The sequence below is a fragment of the Pseudorasbora parva genome, chromosome 24 (genome assembly GCF_024679245.1).
Source record: "Pseudorasbora parva isolate DD20220531a chromosome 24, ASM2467924v1, whole genome shotgun sequence".
Lineage (NCBI taxonomy): Eukaryota > Metazoa > Chordata > Actinopteri > Cypriniformes > Gobionidae > Pseudorasbora > Pseudorasbora parva.
This window is the reverse complement of record NC_090195.1, coordinates 15,904,956-15,923,548: the sequence shown is the minus strand read 5'-3', so window position 1 is coordinate 15,923,548 and position 18,593 is coordinate 15,904,956. Positions and strand designations below refer to the sequence as shown.

At 36.6% G+C, this 18,593-nt stretch overlaps 1 protein-coding gene across 2 annotated transcripts in view; it reads right to left on the bottom strand.

The window, feature by feature from the left end:
• oxsr1b (oxidative stress responsive kinase 1b) overlaps positions 1–18,593 on the bottom strand; it is an 82,339-nt gene that overhangs the window by 42,332 nt on the left and 21,414 nt on the right. For both annotated transcript variants that reach the window (XM_067435604.1, XM_067435605.1), the window contains exon 2: positions 9,683–9,795. In XM_067435604.1, coding sequence (XP_067291705.1) covers positions 9,683–9,795 — 113 coding nt within the window. The remainder of the gene's footprint in view (positions 1–9,682; positions 9,796–18,593) is intronic.

Sequence of the window (18,593 nt, the reverse complement as noted above, 5' to 3'; positions counted from 1 at the left end):
TGGTGGTTGAGGAGATTCCCCCTTCTATGTAAAGCGCTTTGAGTGCCTAGAAAAGCGCTATATAAATGTACTAATTATTGGGGCGAAACTGCTCATAACTCCAAGACCGTTGGCCGTAGCCTCAAGTGCCTTATATCATTGGAATCCTTGGCTCAAGATGGACCAGACGCATGCCTCGGATTGGCTCGCCCTTCACGTGCCAATTTTGAGATTTTTATTTTTATTTTTTAAACCTACATTTGCGAACTACTCCCAGGTTTTTTCCCTGATCAGAACCAAACCACTGCAGAAATGTTCTTTGGAGAGAGACTATTAATAAATACAAAAGAAATTTGAAATTTCGATGGATAGTTGCTAAGGGGAACCAAAATGTTCAATGTCTCCGGGGCCACTTTTACTAAAATGACTATAACTTTTGAACGGAATCAGATATTTTCACTAAACTTGTTTCACATGTCTATGAGCTCAAATTTAGGTCACAATAAAAAAATCGCGACGATTGACCACTTGGTGGTGCTATAATGTGAAAAAAAACCTTAAAATAACAATAACCACGCGACTGCTAGTCCGATTAACCTGAAATTTGGCATGCAGTGTCTTGGTCCAAGGTACTATGTATGTCTATGAGGACATTGGCATATCTCAAAAAACATGGCCGCAATAGGCCAATGAAGTTTGAGCACCTATTAGACAAGGTTAACGGAGGCCGATAGGAACGAAACTTGATGGGCATGTTTGACTCATGATCCTAAAGGGCTGTAAAAACTTTGAAAGGCATCGGCCACTTTTGGTTGCACCCTTCCACAAAATATGCCTATCACTTAATAGATCCTCTAATACTGGACAACTTTGCCTCTAGAACCATTGCTGTCAATCAAATCGTTCATTAAATATTTGCGATTATGTTAAAAATTTACTTTTGCAAACTGGTCCCTGTTTTTTTGCCCAATTGGAACCAAACCAGTCTAGGATAATTCTCTGGCCTCTCTAGATCAATAATTATCGAAAAAAAGTTTTGCATTTGGATGGCTATAACAGGTTCATTTACAAAAGAGGTGTGGCAAAATACACTCAAAAGCCTATAAATCCTTAGGAAAAACTCAAAACTTCACGAAACATGTTTGGTATATGTGACATAACATGCCAAAGAAGCATGCAAAGTTTTATGGAGATCAGACAATAGGTGGCACTATAACTGTTAAAAAGCTTTAAAGCAATGCATTTCCTATGGTAAATTGCCTGTATTGGCTGTAAATGGTCTTTTCCATCTATTATAATGTTCAAATTATTTGTTAGATCTGCTCATTCTGACAATCTAGGTCAATAATTATCAAAAAAAAAAAAAAAAAACTTTTGCTATTGGATGGCTATAAAAGGTGCATAGCAATATGTGATTTTGACCAAGTGTCCCTGAAAGCCTTTAACTCCTCTATTAATGTTTAGATCTTCTCAAAAAGAAGTAAGTACATGTGACATATGACTCCAACATTTCATGGAGAGTGGGCTATAGATGTAGCCTGACAAGCCAGACCCACATCAAGATGTTTGGTCTGGAAACTCACCATAGACGGGGCTCAATCCGAGGGGCGGGATAAACGGTTGTCTTTCAAACTCCCTCTGCACGCCATAGGATAGCGCTACAACCAACCAGAGCAACGAAGGTGAAGCAGAGCTCGCTGACTGATTAAACATTCGCCGTATCCTGTCAGCAAAACTCCGAACACATCTTCCCTTTTTAAGAATGACTTCAGTGCCGTTCTTTGTCCTTTTCTCAGAGAAAAGCTTAACTCCAAGTCTTCCAGAGTCGCGGTCAAAGCTGATTCGAAAGACCGCCGCCGTTCGCCAGTTTCTGTGTTTACTAGAAGCACGCAAACGCAACTCGGCCGTCGTCATTATGGCCCCGCCCACCGACTCTATACACGATGTGATTGGTCCGGCAACAGTTAGGGGAATACAGCTCAGAAGAGTATTGAGAGTTGCTAGACGACACTTGCGGTCAGATTAAATTTGCTGCCGCTAGGGTGCGTCTAGATTTCTAGGCTACTATAGATGCCTCTATAACAGGTAAAAAGGTTTCAATGTGCCAAAGCTTTATTCCTAAAATTGCAATAAAGCCACCAGAGGGCAGCAGAAGACCACTCATTGGTTCATTCTGCTCACTAAGCATATATAAAAATTATAAAATCATATAATTGCAAATCACATTTTGTCAATATTTACCGATTCATTTGTTAATTTGATGTATGTTTTTTACAAGAATATTACATGACAATAAAAATAACACCTGAAAATATGTTTTAACCCTCTAGGCGCCACAGTTGAGTTGACTCGACAAGATGCGGCACTGAATAAAACGGCCGATTTTGTCAAATAGGATGTCAAATTTCCTCCCCTCCCCTCCACTAGATGCTAGACATGTCATACTTCATCCCTGACTCAAAAAAACATCATGAATCTACACAAAATCTTCGAGCAAGAGCACATTGAATCAGTGCGAACAAAAGCGGAGCTGGTGTGCGAGTGAGCCGTTTTATCATAGCATTGTCAATGTCAGCCAGTATTTGCATTCGATTATTAGCCTATTACTATTATTATTTTCTAATGGCATCAATAAAGCTTACCCGCAATGAAGTGTTGGGTCTTCCATTCGCGGACCCTGATTCTGAAGGGGAATATCAGATGACAGTGATTTTGAAAGTGAAACTAACCCTTATGTTACACTAAGCACAAACGGTGAATCCTTTGCCCAGTGTAGATGGTCCTTTGCCCAATGTCAGTGGCGAGAACAATGTTTCCCGGGGTCGGAGTGTTCATCGCAAAGTTAGCAGGTGTATTAGTGTTGTGTGGAACGAGACACGGCCGCGGGAGATTTTTACCGTGCTCACCATGAAGCACACGTTTTGTCCATGTTAGACGAGGTCGAAGTATTCATTAGACAGTTTGGAGGCACTTGGAATAAGCAACGTGTTACCTATCATTTATTTAAAATATCTATATCTGCAAAGAAAATGTGTATGTGAGTTAACATGTTTGAGGGCATTCACTTGGAAAATGTGCCCATTAATGATAAACAGCCATTTCTAATGAGTGGTTCTCTGCTGCCACCTGCTGGTTAAAAAAAGTCATTTTGACATACTACCTACTTGTTGTTCTATAATTCATATTTAGAAATTATAAAACACCTATTATAACATTTACAATTACATTTTGTCAAATTTGATCAATTAATTTTTATTTACGCAGTGGTATGGACAATTCTGCCAAAAAGATGGTATGATTAATGTGTAAAACTGACTACAAGACTAGGAGTAAGCATTTTGTTACTAATAATTTATTTAAAATATCTATATGTAAAACAGATGTGTGTCTGTCTGTCTGTCTCTGTCTCTAATTATTTTGCTGCTGAAAGGCCTTAAATGCAAAAGACCTTAACTGTTTAAAGGCCTTAAATGCTTGAACCGCGCAAAATGCTGCTTGCAGCTTTAATTATTATTATTATTATTACTACCAATAATAATAATAATAATAATAATCCAGAATATTAGAATTATTAGACAACAGTAATTTATATATTTTTTACGTTTGGTCCACTTGCATAAATTAATTACTGAATTAAGTAAAGACATTATTAAGTATGGACATCTGACCATTTCACAATTTTAATTTTCAATGTAATTTTGATTACATTTAACAAATGATTATGATAAACATTTAAGATACGGCACTGCTTTCATATGGTAATATAAATATAGTAATACTGAATAGTAATAATATTAAAGAATATTCAATGTAATTTTGATTAACATTTAACAAATTATTATGATAAACATTTAAAATACTGCACTGCTTTCATATGGTAATATAAATATTGTGTAATACTGAATAGTAATAATATTAAAGAATATTAAGTAATATTTCATAAAGATCATATAACAATTTTGAATTCATTTGGATAAACTATGTAGCCCAAACCATCATATTCAGGCTGACATCTGTGGATCTATATTATGCAGGATAGTTTGAATATATTGTATATACGAGTGACACGTTCCTAGGCAGCTAATCCATCTAGGAGAAATGCAGCACATTTAAACACCGTCATCTGATGGGCAATTGGCAGACACTGAAGTCATGTGATTTCAGAAGGCCTTGGCGAGGTCTTGTCATGTCCCCGTAGAATAAACGCCGCAGTGGTACACAGTGGGTTCACTATAGATTCAGCTTGACGTCAATGGCACTGACAGGATCTCAGCTCAGTCAGAGAGGAAAATTGTTCCTCCCACCACAACAGTCACATGGCTTCTGCGTTGTGACTTGTTTGGATTGTCCTTTTCTTTTTCACAGCAATTGGGATGCATGTTGGGAAGAACTAAAGCATGCTATACACCAGCAAATTGGCCTGATCATAAGTGAAATTGACCCAAACCTCGAAGGAATTTTCTCAGAGTGCATCCCTTGATGCAATTTACACGCAATAGCCGGCTGCTGCTCCCGCTCATTACAGGAGCAATCTGGCTTTAATTTAATGCCTCCTCTGAGTTTAAGAGAGCGCTCAGCAGATCATAAAGGCAAGGAAAGCATCAGAGGAAACCTGAACTGCAAAATTTCCATGTGACCCTAACTTTACAAGAATCTCCTGTTAACTTTCACTCAAGTCATTCCCAAGGGTTTACTTCAGTTCAGCTGGAAGAAAGTCTCCATTTACTGATTTTTCTTTATAAAGAGGGCAGGACTAGTGATAATATCCCTAATGACTTCTAATTCCTCTGTTAGACACCTGGATATGGGAAAAACTGAGTTTCTGGTAGCCTCCCGCGGAGAGCTTAAATCAAGAATATGCGCTTTCCCAGTGAGCGACAAAATCGGCTCCGCCTCGTCACGAGGAACAAAAGTATGACCTTTTGAGCTCCTTGAGGAGTTGACAGATGAAATTAATAAGATGGGAATGGGAAAGGATTTGTGTAGAAACTTGAGGACTCAACTTGAACTTGACAAGAATCTAACAAAAACGAAGAAACTTTCAAAGCAAACCTGTAGATCATTTGCTCTTTTTCCGAAACAAGGACTTAATTTGTTACAACGTTACATTTTCATCTAGGATTGGTTCACAAGGCAACATTTCAAATCATACCAAAATTGATCAGTGCAGAGTAGACGCACACACTTATACAAATCTAGCATTAATTCCCGCTCCGACTGATAAATTATATATATTTAATTATATATATTATGATCACTTATATCACGTATGATCAGGCCATTATATATATATATATATATATATATATATATATATATATATATATATATATATATATATATATATATATATATATATATATATATATATATATATATATATATATATATATATATATATATATATATTGTATAAATACATATAAATACATATATATATAAATATATATATATATATATATATATATATATATATATATATATATATATACATACATACATACACACTAACCTAAAGGATTATTAGGAACACCTGTTTAATTCTCATTAATGCAATTATCTGATCAACAAATCACATAGCAGTTGATTCAATGCATTTAGGGGTGTGGTCCTGGTCAACACAATCTCCTGAACTCCAAACTCAATGTCAGAATGGGAAAGAAAGGTGATTTAAGCAATTTTCGTGGTATGGTTGTTGGTGCCAGACAGGCCGGTCTGAGTATTTCACAATCTGCTCAGTTACTGGGATTTTCACGCACAACCATTTCTAGGGTTTACAAAGAATGGTGTGAAAAGGGAAACATCCAGTATGTGGCAGTCCTGTGGGGAGAATTAGCCGACTGATTCAAGCTGATAGAAGAGCAACTTTGACTGAAATAACCACTCGTTACAACTGAGGTATGCAGCAAAGCATTTGTGAAGCAACAACACGCACAACCTTGAGGCGGATGGGCTACAACAGCAGAAGACCCCACCGGGTATATATATATATACAAGATCATTTATAATGATGAAGTTAGAGTGAGAATCCAGGCTTTCGTCTGGACAGTATTCTTGCAAAGCACGGAGAAGAACCATTACACATTTTAAGATGAAGTGTAGCTCTTTGGTGTTTACTACTGCTTCTATAACACATTTACAGTTAGAATTTATGATACCGATTGGTTCATTGTTCTATTGAGTCGGATGGCTTTCCCACCTCAACCAAACCGCTTCAGAGTTAGTTTTTTAATTAGGATGAAGTTTTATATTAGTCAATGTTGTGATTCACACAGAAGTGAAGAGGGAAATTCTGAATAGGAAATAAAAACTCTGGCATAAAACTGGGAAACAACACAGGGACTCCCTTTGGTCCAGTTAATAATGGTTTAGGCAATCTGGAAATGGTGGAATCCATGTGTTAGCTCTTTTCCTCACGTTCTGATTCTCTGACACACTCTGCACCCTTATACTACTGTTCAGAAAAAATTTATACTTTTATTTAGCAAGTATTTTTTCATGATGCATTAAATTAATCAAATGTGGCTTTTACATTTTTACAAAAGATTTCCATTTCAAATAAATGCTGTTCTTTTGAACTTTCTATTAATCAAAGAATCCAGAAAAAAATGATCACAGTTTTCACAAAAACATTCAATTCGATTAATTGGGGCCTATCAGGTACAGTAAATGGCTAATTTTCTAAAGGAAAAAATCTCTCTGAACTAATGTTATATGCTATACAGGGAATCCAAGTTGGTACATCACTATAATATTAAATGTTCAAATGAAGTAATTTGTAGGCTACTATTTAAATTGCAAATATGGAAGTTTTTATAATAATATTGTTACATATTTAATGACAATTATGTTTTTACTCGTTTATATATGTCATAAAACAACAGATTTATTTAACACATTTTATATATTTAAGAATTCAATAAATATGTAATATAGTGCATATATTTAGCAAAAAAATTTTTTTTTTACTTAAATTGTACTGTACCTTTCAACATACCTTCCGATGTTCATTCATGTTTATATTTATTGCTGTAACTAGTAGAAAAGTGGATAGGATGATCAATTCAGTGTCTACAGTTAAATGTACACTGTGTAGATTTTAGCGGCATCTAGTAATGATAATAATTCGTTACATTTATATAGCGATTTTCTGGGCATTCAAATCGCTTTACATGGAAGCGGGAATCTCCTCAACCACCACCAATGTGCAGCATCCATCTGGATGATGTGACGGCAGCCATATTGTGCCAGAACGCCCACCACACACCAAATGATTGGTGGAGAGGAGACAGTGATGAAGGCAATCGTATATATATTGGGATGATTAGAAGGCCATGATGAACTGGGTCCAATGGGCAAATTTGGCCAGGATACCAGGGTTACACCTTCTTCTTTATCTATGGACATCCTGGGATTTTTAATGACAGTCAGGACCTCAGTTTAACATCTCATATGAAGGACGGTGTTTGGTACATTATAGTGTCCCCTATACTGGGATGTTAGGAGGGGTTAGCGCCCCCTGTTGGCATCACTAACACCTCTATCAGCAGCAACCTGGCTTTCCCAGGAGGTCTCCCATCCAGGTACTGACCAGGCTCAGCCCTGCTTAGCTTAAGCAGGAAACCAATCTTGGGCTCCAGGGTGATAAGGTTGCTGGCTAGCGTTTTTGGAGTTGAGGCTGTGAATTGCAACCACCCACCGCCCACCCCTCTCTTTTGAAGCACATCGAGAAGCTACGGAGCCCGACACAGGACAAACATGTCGTCGTCTGAGACAGCAGAGAGTAGCTAGCGCTCTGTAGAGAAGTTTGTCCATTTAGGGATACAGTAGAAACATGACGGTGCAAAAATGGCCACTTCACTATAAGGGGACCAGCGGTGATGGAGATAGAAATGGCTTATTTTAAGGTAATAAAAACATAACGGTTTATTATGTAAGGTCTTTATATCCCACTAAAAACATAGTTATGTATAGATAGATAGATAGATAGATAGATAGATAGATAGATAGATAGATAGATAGATAGATAGATAGATAGATAGATAGATAGATAGATAGATAGATAGATAGATAGATAGATAGATAGATAGATAGATAGATAGATAGATAGATAGATAGATAGATAGATAGATAGATAGATAGATAGATAGATAGATAGATAGATAGATAGATAGATAGATAGATAGATAGATAGATAGATAGATAGATAGATAGATAGATAGATAGATAGATAGATAGATAGATAGATAGATAGATAGATATTTTTACAGAATTTGAAAGATGCGACTCTGATTTATATCAGAAGCAACAAAGCTTATTGCGATTTATTGAACGGAAGGCGTTGCTGTCGGGCGGAAACCTCATATCTCCAAAAAAACTACTTTTCAGGAAATTATTATTTATTTTATAAATAAACACAGTGTTGTATTTGTGGCTTTATATGTGACTGGTCAGGCACTTGCCACTTGACAACATTTGAACAACATCAATCTTAAATTTAGTTGCTACGTTTTTGACCAACAAATGTAAGATATATGCGTATATGAAAATAATAATTTCATAAATCACTTTGATTAATGAAAAAAAATACAGATTATAAAAAAAATGATACACAAGGTTTCCGCCCGACAGTATCGATATGTAAAATTCTGTTCCCATTGTCTAAAGACACATACCAAATGTTAATAAGCTCTGTCCATCCATAACATTACAAAGCGTAGTCATTATTCACTGACAGCTCATAAAAGGTGTTGGCATTTATGAGCCATGACTTATTGAGTTGTATTTCTCATATGCAGCCTTTAAATGCTGCACAGATGGGATCCTGTCCAACAGGTTTCATACTTTTAACTCTTTCCCCGCCACTGACAGAAATTTCCGTCATTTGTGAGAAACCGCTTCCCCGCCACTGATTCCCGTGTTTTCACTGTTACACAGTAGGAGCGCTATTACACATCTTCTGAAAGAATACCGAATCTCCTGATCATAACACATGCAAAGATGAACAAGTGATATAATATGTAATCATCATATGCATATTTGAAACCTTTGTGAAAATGATCAAAAACGTTTAGAAAAAGGGAAAAAAAACATTGGCGGGAAAAAAACAGAGTTAAGCAGAACATGTTAAAGGGATACTCCAACGGGTTTTCATATTAAACTGTTATTCCCTTAACTAAAACGAGTTGATGCACGAGTTGATGCTTAATCTCTCTGACGCGCGGTGACGATCTGATAGCATTTAGCTTAGCCCACTAAGCCCAGTTCATTCACTATGGTACCAAACAGAGATCAAGTTAGAAGCGACCAATCAACTCCACGTTTCCCCTGTTTAAATACTGTTACACAAATAGTTGAACGATCAAGTATGATGACATAAAATAAAACATGCCGCTTTTCTTAGCGGGTTAAAATGGAACTATAATGTATGGAGGAATAGCACTTCTAAAAGTACTTTGACTCGGTGCAGTAAAAAGTCACACCTGAAAAATAACACAGTTTAATTTGAAAACGCAGTGGAGTATCCCTTTAAGCAGGACATGTTAAATTCTTATAAATGTCTCTTACCCCAATTTGACATGAATAGAATTCACAACTCATGTTACTTTCATGCTAATATCCATTTGCTACATGCTAATATCTTCAAATGCAACAGACCAAAAACAACAAGTGTCATTTAAATATGAGCTAACAAGTTCCATACCAGGAGCTCATCCATGCTTGTCTGACATTTTTCCAGATTGATGCGTTTGATGGCGACCTTCTCCTTCCTGGGCACACAGTAGGCAGCCTGGACCACAGCTGTAGCTCCGCTCCCTGAAACACACAAGAATGCTTTAAGTCACGACAGACAGGAGAATGAAGAGAAGACGAAACTCACTGTTCTAGACTGACAACTAATACATTTCACTAACAAAACCCTCTTAAACTCCTGAAATCGTCTTACACATATGGCTTGACACTATGCACACTCTTAAAATAAAGGTCCAAAAGGGGGTTTTCACAGCAATGTTAGAAGAACCATTTTGGTTCCGCGAACCTTTCAGTGAACCTTTTTTTTCTTACACCGTGTCTGCACTGGACATGAGCAGCTGTATTTTTTGTCAGAAGTCCAGAAGTACAGTAACTTTAATAGTATTATAAAAAAAGATTCTCTTACACTTACAGGACAAAGAAATTATAATAAGTTACTACATTGGAAATAAAAACAAAGCCAATAATAAGAACTCTAACTGTCCCAACAATTTCTGCAGACAAACAACAATATAATGGCATAATAAAAATATCTGAATGAACTTAGTAGAATGATAAAATAATTAGGGCTGTCAAAAAAACAAACATTCATTTCTGGGAGGCAGTAGGGCTTTCATAATGTGCAAATAAAAAACTTAGAGGGGAAAAATCAACTGACAGCTCTACCTCAAATAGAGAAAGCTGATATTGCAGAAACATCACAATATATTATATACACAATATAACACAGTGTTAGTTCACCCAAAAATGATGAGTCAATTAATGACTCACCCTAATGTCGTTCCACACCCGTAAGACCTTCGTTCATCTTCAGAACACAGTTGAAGATATTTTATATTTAGTCCGAGAGCATATGCAAGTGTATGCACACTATACTGTCCATGTCCAGAAAGGGAATAAAAACATAATCAAAGTAGTCCATATGTGACATCAGTTGGTTAGTTAGAATCACTTGAAGCATCGAAAATACATTTTGGTCCAAGAATAACAAAAACTACGACTTTATTCAGCATGGTCTTCTCTTCCCTGTTTGTTTTCAATCCTCAAATAAAGATTCAAACGGTCATGAATCAGGGGCGGCAGTGGCTCAGTGGTTCATGTAGGTTGTCTACAAACCAGAAGGTTGGTGGTTCAATCCCCGGTTCCACTTGACCAAGTGTCGAAGTGTCCATGAGCAAGACGCCTAACCCCAGCTGCTCCCGATGAGCTGGATGGCGCCTTACATGGCTGACATCGCCGTCGGTGTATGAATGGGTGAATGTGAGGCAAAAATGTAAAGCGCTTTGGATAAAAGCACTATATAAATGCAGTCCAGTCCATTTACCATGAATCAGCGGATCGCTTCATGATTCGGATCGCCAGTGTCACGTGATTTCAGCAGTTTGGCAGTTTGACACACGATCCAAATCATGAATCAATCCGCTGATTCATGACGTTTGACATTAGGGTGAGTCATTAATGATATCAATTTATTTTTTGGGTGAACTAACCCTTTAAAGGCACAGCTAAAAGCATAACGGCTTTATGAGTTTTTTCAGTTAAGTTAAGTCTATATAAAATGTTCAAATAATGCCTTTTAATAAATGTTGATATTTGTTATAATACATGTTATAATTACTCATTTAATCTTCAAAAATTGAAAACAAAAAATCACTTAATAGGACATCAGCAGTGTTAGTATCGGTGATACAGGTCATAATACTTAGATGAGAAAAAAATTGCATTAAATAAATATTATAAATAAACAACAACTTTATTTTGTTTCCACATGGAGATTCAATGTGAAAATATGTATTAAAAATATATTACATGCATTAATTCCTGATTACAGAAAAATTTGTTTATGATTAGGGCTGTGCGATATTGAATAAAAATGCAATATGCAATATATTGTTAAATAATGCGATATTCAATATGCGATACGATATTGCTATTAGTGTGTAAAATCTATTTAAATTATATTTAAAAAAATATATTTTAAAACTGAGAATGACACCATTTATATGTTTCACATTCTCTCTGGGAAAAGAAAGCATCGCTACAACTTCTGAAAGTGACTGGCAGTGTTGAAGCATAAATTTGTCACAAATCAGATAATATAATTTTAACATAAATGATTGGTGTGTGTGTCAGACAGCGCAACATTTGCAAGGAGTTGTTTTTCACAAGTTATTGCATTTAATAACTCTTTTTAACATCAAGCAAGTCACATAAGTAGCAGTCTTGAGCCCAGTCTATTCTCTGCGTTCCGTTGCGATATGCGTATTGCGATATGTACATTTGCGATATTTCGATATATTGCACAGTCCTATTTTTATTTTTATATTTATTTTTTTTAATCATCTGAAAGAAAAGAAAAAAGATATATTTATTTAAAACTATTAATAGTATTAATCAAAAATATTGATATTAAAAATATTACAGTTTAATATGTTATATTACAAATGTTATACTTTGTTGTTGTATGAATGACAATGGAATATAACAGTGTCAAAAAGCAGAACTGCAATAATGAATGGTTCCACATACTGGTTTTATCAAAGAGAATTGCTCATTAAAAACAATAGCATCTATCTCTAGCCATTACACTAACTCCCTGGGAAAGTGTTAGAGAAAGCCTGACAGCTAAATGCTAAATCAAAACATTCCTCTGCCACTGCAGCATTGAACATTTATTCGAGAAGACTTAAATCCTAACAGACTATAAGTCAAAGGATTTGAGAGCTATACTTGGCTTTCAACTTTACTGCAGAGGTTAATCTCCAGAGTGCTTTAATGAGGTTCTGCTCATGGCACAGGAGAGAAAGCAGACAAGACACTTCTGCAGACAGTTATCCTTGAGAACGCAAGGTTGTCCTGGTCCACGCATCCTGAATAATAGAAGACAATGCTCCATGGGCGCCGAGACCCTCGTAAATCAGCAAGCACCTATGTTTCCACGGCGAGCTGAATATAAATGACATATTATTTGTGCTGGTATGAGCCAAAGAGAATTTTTTAATCATCTTTAATCAACTTCTCGAACTCCATATGGCCTATTAATAACAAAGTCCTCATTGTTTAGCATTTTGATTGCACCAGCAAGGCACCATGGATTAGAGGGACAAATCTGACAACAATTCTCATTTTCTGAACTGGTTTGACTAGTTTGTGTACAGCCAGATACATTCATTGGAGAATTTAAACCACAATGATGAGACCGAACTGAAGTAGCACAGCTAAAATGTTACTAAAATGTGCTGACAGTGATCCCATTAATCACATCCTGGCCTTATCATGGCCCCCAGACGGATGTTGGTCCCCAGCATGGCCCTCACAGTGCAGCTGTGAATACCACAGGTCACCCGTGATATTCAATATTCATCAATCTTGAGCAATATCTGAGACCCTATGCTATACATTAAAGGAGCAAAGAGCACCAGATGGAAAAAAGATTCAGTTGCTTGTGCCAACAGCATGAGTCTAAGTGTAAATTCCTACAGAGAAACAAACAATCGGTTGTTAGGGATGATTCAGGAAAGACTGTACTAAAGTTGAGCATGCACGTGTTAAGAAAAAATATTTCATTAGGGTAATTTTTGTTTTAGCTGGCATGAAACAGAAGTTGCAATAGTCTTTACTTCCCTAGTGTGACGTATATCCAAGTAAAATGGCTTCTCAAAACGAACTTTTTTTTTTTTTAGGAGAAATAAATACCTTTGGGAATTGATTGGATTGTTATGCTATTGCTGTGATCTCATGCGTCAGTAAACATATCATCAGAGAAGAGTGAATTAAAAAATATAAATGCTAACTGCTGCAATAGTCCATTAAAAACAAGAATTGTCCATTTTAATTTCATGTCGATAAATATCAGCATTTAACTGCGCACACCCATTTTCCCTAGGCATTAATTTATTCAGATAATTAACAAAAACACAAACTAACTTTACATACACATAAAAGAACAACAATGATTTCATTTAATTAGTAAAACAACATCACTTCTAATTTCTCATTTGTGCATCCTCATTTCCCTTCTTTGCGTCTCAGCTCCAACCTTAAAGATTTAGTTCACCCCAAAATGAAAATTCTATCATTATTGACTCACCCTAATGTCGTTCCACACCCGTAAGACCTTCGTTCATCTTCAGAACACAGTTGAAGATATTTTATATTTAGTCCGAGAGCGTATCCAAGTGTATGCACACTATACTGTCCATGTCCAGAAAGGGAATAAACCCATCATCAAAGTAGTCCATATGTGACATCAGTTAGTTAGTTAGTTAGTTAGAATCTATTGAAGCATCGAAAATACATTTTGGTCCAAAAATAACAAAAACTGACTTTATTCAGCATTGTCTTCTCTTCCGTTTTTGTTTTCAATCCGCAAACAAAGATTTGAATGGTCATGAATCAGCGTATTGATTCATGATTCAGATCGCCAGTGTCACGTGATTTCAGCAGTTTGACACACGATCCAAATCATACACTGATTCATAACCATTCAAATCTTTGTTTGCAGATTGAAAAAAAACACGGAAGAGAATACAATGCTGAATAAAGTCATAGTTTTGGTTATTCTTGGACCAAAATGTATTTTCGATGTTTCAAGAGATTCTAATTAACCAACTGATGATGTTTTTATTACCTTTCTGGAAATGGACAATATACCATACATACATGGAGGAACAGAAAGCTCTCTGATTAGATATAAAATATCTTAAACTGTGTTCCGAAGATGAACGGAGGTCTTACAGGTGTCGAAGGACATTAGGGTAAGTAATTATTGACAGAATTTTCATTTTTGGGTGAACTAACCCTTTAAGATGCAAGGGAAGGATGCGAGGACGAAATAGAGACAAAGGAATTGAAGGAAAGCTTATGAGTATTTGAATCTTCTTGATCACTCGAGTGTCATCAGCAACAGTTCCTTGATCTGCCTTCACTCATCCTCAGGAAGCTTCCCCACTCCTCATTCCTCATGGTGGAATTTAGAGAATTGAGGTGTCCTTTAAGATGGCTTTCTTTGATCAATTTATGGGTCACAGGCTGGAGGATGGAGGGGTGAGGACTCGAGGAAGAATCAACCACAAACCCAAGGCTCATCGATACTCAAGGGCAACAAAAATGATCCAGTCTGCCCCCTGTCCACTGCCGAAAGCCCCTACAATGGGCACGTGAGCGTCAGAACTGGACCTTGGAGCAGTAAAAAAACAGATGGACCGATGGTCCCATTTTCTTTACATCAGGTGTGTGCCATTTACCTGGGGACGTGATGGCACCAGGATGCACTGTGGGATGACAACAAGCCAGGGGAGGGAGTGTGATGCTCCAATGTTCTGCTGGAAAACCCTGGGTCCAGCCATTTATGCAGACTAGGGCTACTACGATAGTCGGTGTTGCTGGTGTTCAGACTCAACACCTGTCACATCACGTGCACCCTGTGGCACCGCCCCCACCGTAGTTTTGATTTTTGTATATTCATAAAGTAATTTAGTTCAGTTAGAGAACAGACAGTACAAATAAAAACTGAAAGTGTCTGCTTAATAAAGCATGATCCGAATGAGTGTCGCAGCACAAGAGCAGCAGGAGTCAGATCTCGAGCTGACAGGCAAGATAATCGCAGAAGATTTGGTTTCAAAGAGAAATGTAAAAGTGCCTATTTAAGTGAATTTGTCATTGCGTGTTGATGTATTTTTCATTAAGAATAATATGCTAATGAACCTACAGTTCAAGCAAACAAAACCGAAAGGAAGAAACGTTTATAATTCCCTGCGAAAATAAATGCGATGTGAGTGAAGATTTGGGAAAAGAAACAAGAGGTCCCATGGGATAAAATGGACTAACGTTAGGCCTATTGTTAAAATTCACGGAAATCGGAATTTTGGATGACCAGATCGCAAAAATAGAATTAAAAAGCTGGCAAATCTTAAATTGGGCTCAGCCCCCGTTTTCATGGCTGTGATGTAATATCTGCAAATTTATTTCCTTTGTAAACAAAGCTTTGTGCTTCACCCCTGTGGTAAAAATCACGTAAAACAGCGTTCACATGCAAAACACTGGGTCAATATTATAGTTTGAAATTAAAGTTAAGTAGAAAATAGTATGAAAGGAAATACTAAAATAAATAGTGCACAACTCCTCCTAAGTAGAAGCAAGCTATACTTTTTCACCCTCACGTGCAACCTAGTGCAGTTGGAGTCCTTATTTGGGTTAGTAAAATAACAAAATTTAGTTAAGTAGAAAATTGTATTTATGTAAAGAGATAAAATACAAAGTAGCCTATAGTAAATTATATCTTTTTTTGTACAAATAAAACAAATCACAACAATATGAAAGCTGTAATGTAAACCTTTTTTTCTTTTTTTCTTTTTTTTACAGTGATGGCGGTGACGATCTCAGACCCGCGGTAGGCATCACGTGACCGCGGTATTGCGGTAAAACGATAACCGTCCCAGTCCTAGTATATACAACGTTTAATATAGTCCTATACACTTTTTTTACCGCTTTCTAACTGTTGATGCTTCTTAACTTCCTTCTGTCTCCAATAAACGCGTCAAATATTTCACACAGAAGGAAGTAATAAAACAGTAAAAGCAGCCTAGCAACCCAACAACAAATACAATAAAGTCATGATACTTCATTATAAACATAATAAAGTATTGAAAACAACCAGTGAATATCAAAGATTTACTTTTATATGGTCAGATGTTAATATTGGAGGTGTGTTGAGTGCAATAAAAGTGGTGCTTTGTTAGTGTGCTCAAGTTCTCACCCTAGTTGAGGATCAAAGACTCGTCTATTGATATAAATGAAAATACAGCAGAAGAAGAGTTTGTGTGTACATACGCACCACAGCAACAGGATTTTATGGAGGCCTGTTGATGCTTTCTGCATTGAATGATTAAATTTTACGTTACCAGGTTACAGGCTTAGAAAAATGATATGAAGAACCAGATGATGTTGTGTGGTTGCTTTCATAATTATCCGCAAAAAAGAGGGTATACGCATGGTTTTAATCAAGGATTTTGATTCATTTCATTAGCCAAATGTTTACCAAGATCAAGGAGCAGACAACACGTGCCAGCAGACCGAAAAAATCCAAATGTATCCGATCCAAGGTTTATTAAAATCTAAATGATTCATTTCTTCCTCCTTCCTACTTGATGTCACTCATTAGAGAGGACGTTAACTTCATGAGGGAGTTTAGGAGGAGATAAAGGTTAATAGCCTTTTATTACTTTCCAGTGTCATGCATTAACTTGATACTTTGAATTTAAAGCCACATGTCAAGAAACAGGTTAATTTGGACATACACACACACACACGAATAAATAAATGGGAGGTAAAAGGGGAGTACGACACTTGATTTAGGAAGGTACATTTTGGAAGAAACAAGTATTGAACCTTTATATGCGTCCAAAAAAAAATCCAACGCTCTTAAAAGGACAAAGTACTTCTTTACAGTGCATGACCCAATAGACCAGCGTCTGAGGTCCCTCGGAGCGGTGTGAATGTGTTCCTTCATGCATAGTTCTCGGTTTGTGCTACCTTGAGCCAGCCTGTCCTCTCAGGAGCCCTTTATTACATTTCCTAGGCTTGCATTCCACACACTATTCTGGGCCGCACTGAGACATGTCACACTTATGTTGCTTCTTAATAGAGAAAAGCTCTGACGGAGCACTTGATGCATAGGAATGCGTACAATTCATTTTGAGGGCGAATTGGATTTAGTAAAGTACAACTGGACAACTGAAGTATAAAGCAGAAAAAGATGGAGAAGAAACCTTTCAATTTCAAAATAACAGCAATGATAGCAAAACATGCTTTATCATTCAGCATGACCGGTGTAGTCTGATTCCTGAAAAAATGACTCACATGAACCAGTTCTATTTAATTATTCAAAAACATATAGCACAACCGGTGTAGCCTGATTCAGAAACAAAGGACTCATATAAATTCAGAGCTTACAACACAACCTGTGCAGTCCAAATGATAAAGATAAAGTGAACCAAAAGCAAACAGTACAACAGTTTAGTCCGATTGATAAAGAAAGTGGCTCAAATGAACTGGTGCTTTTCAGTGAATCAAAAACAGCAGAACCAGTGTAGTCTGATTGATAAAGAAAGTGGCTCAAATGAACTGGTGCTTTTCAGTGAATCAAAAACAGCAGAACCAGTGTAGTCTGATTGATAAAGAAAGTGGCTCAAATGAACTGGTGCTTTTCAGTGAATCAAAAACAGCAGAACCAGTGTAGTCTGATTGATAAAGAAAGTGACACCTAAGAACTGGTTCTTTTTAGTGAATCAAAAACATACAGCACAACCAGTGTAGTCTGATAAAGAACGTGACTCATGTGAACTAGTTATTTTTAGTGAATCAAAAACATACAGTACAACCAGTGTAGTCTGATTGATAAAGAAAGTGACTCATATCAACTGGTTCTTTTAGTGAATCAAAAACATACAGCACAACCAGTGTAGTCTGATTGATAAAGAAAGTGACTCATATCAACTGGTTCTTTTAGTGAATCAAAAACATACAGCACAACCAGTGTAGTCTAATTGATAAAGAATATGACTCCCGTGAACTGGTTCTTTTTAGTGAATCAAAAACAGCACAACCATGTAGTCTGATTGATGAAGAAAGTGACTCATGTGAACTGGTTCAGACTCTAAAAGCATAAAGAACAACCGGTGCAGTTCAGATTCATGAAGAAAATAGGTGTGTTTGACTTGAAGTGGCACTGCACAGATAGATCGGTGTATGACATTAAAGTAAAACGAGACGAGAGCATGACGTCATACACTGAATTTCCCACTCAGGTCAACATTGATAAGCACAGCTTCTGTTTTACATTACAGTCTCAGAATGTGCAA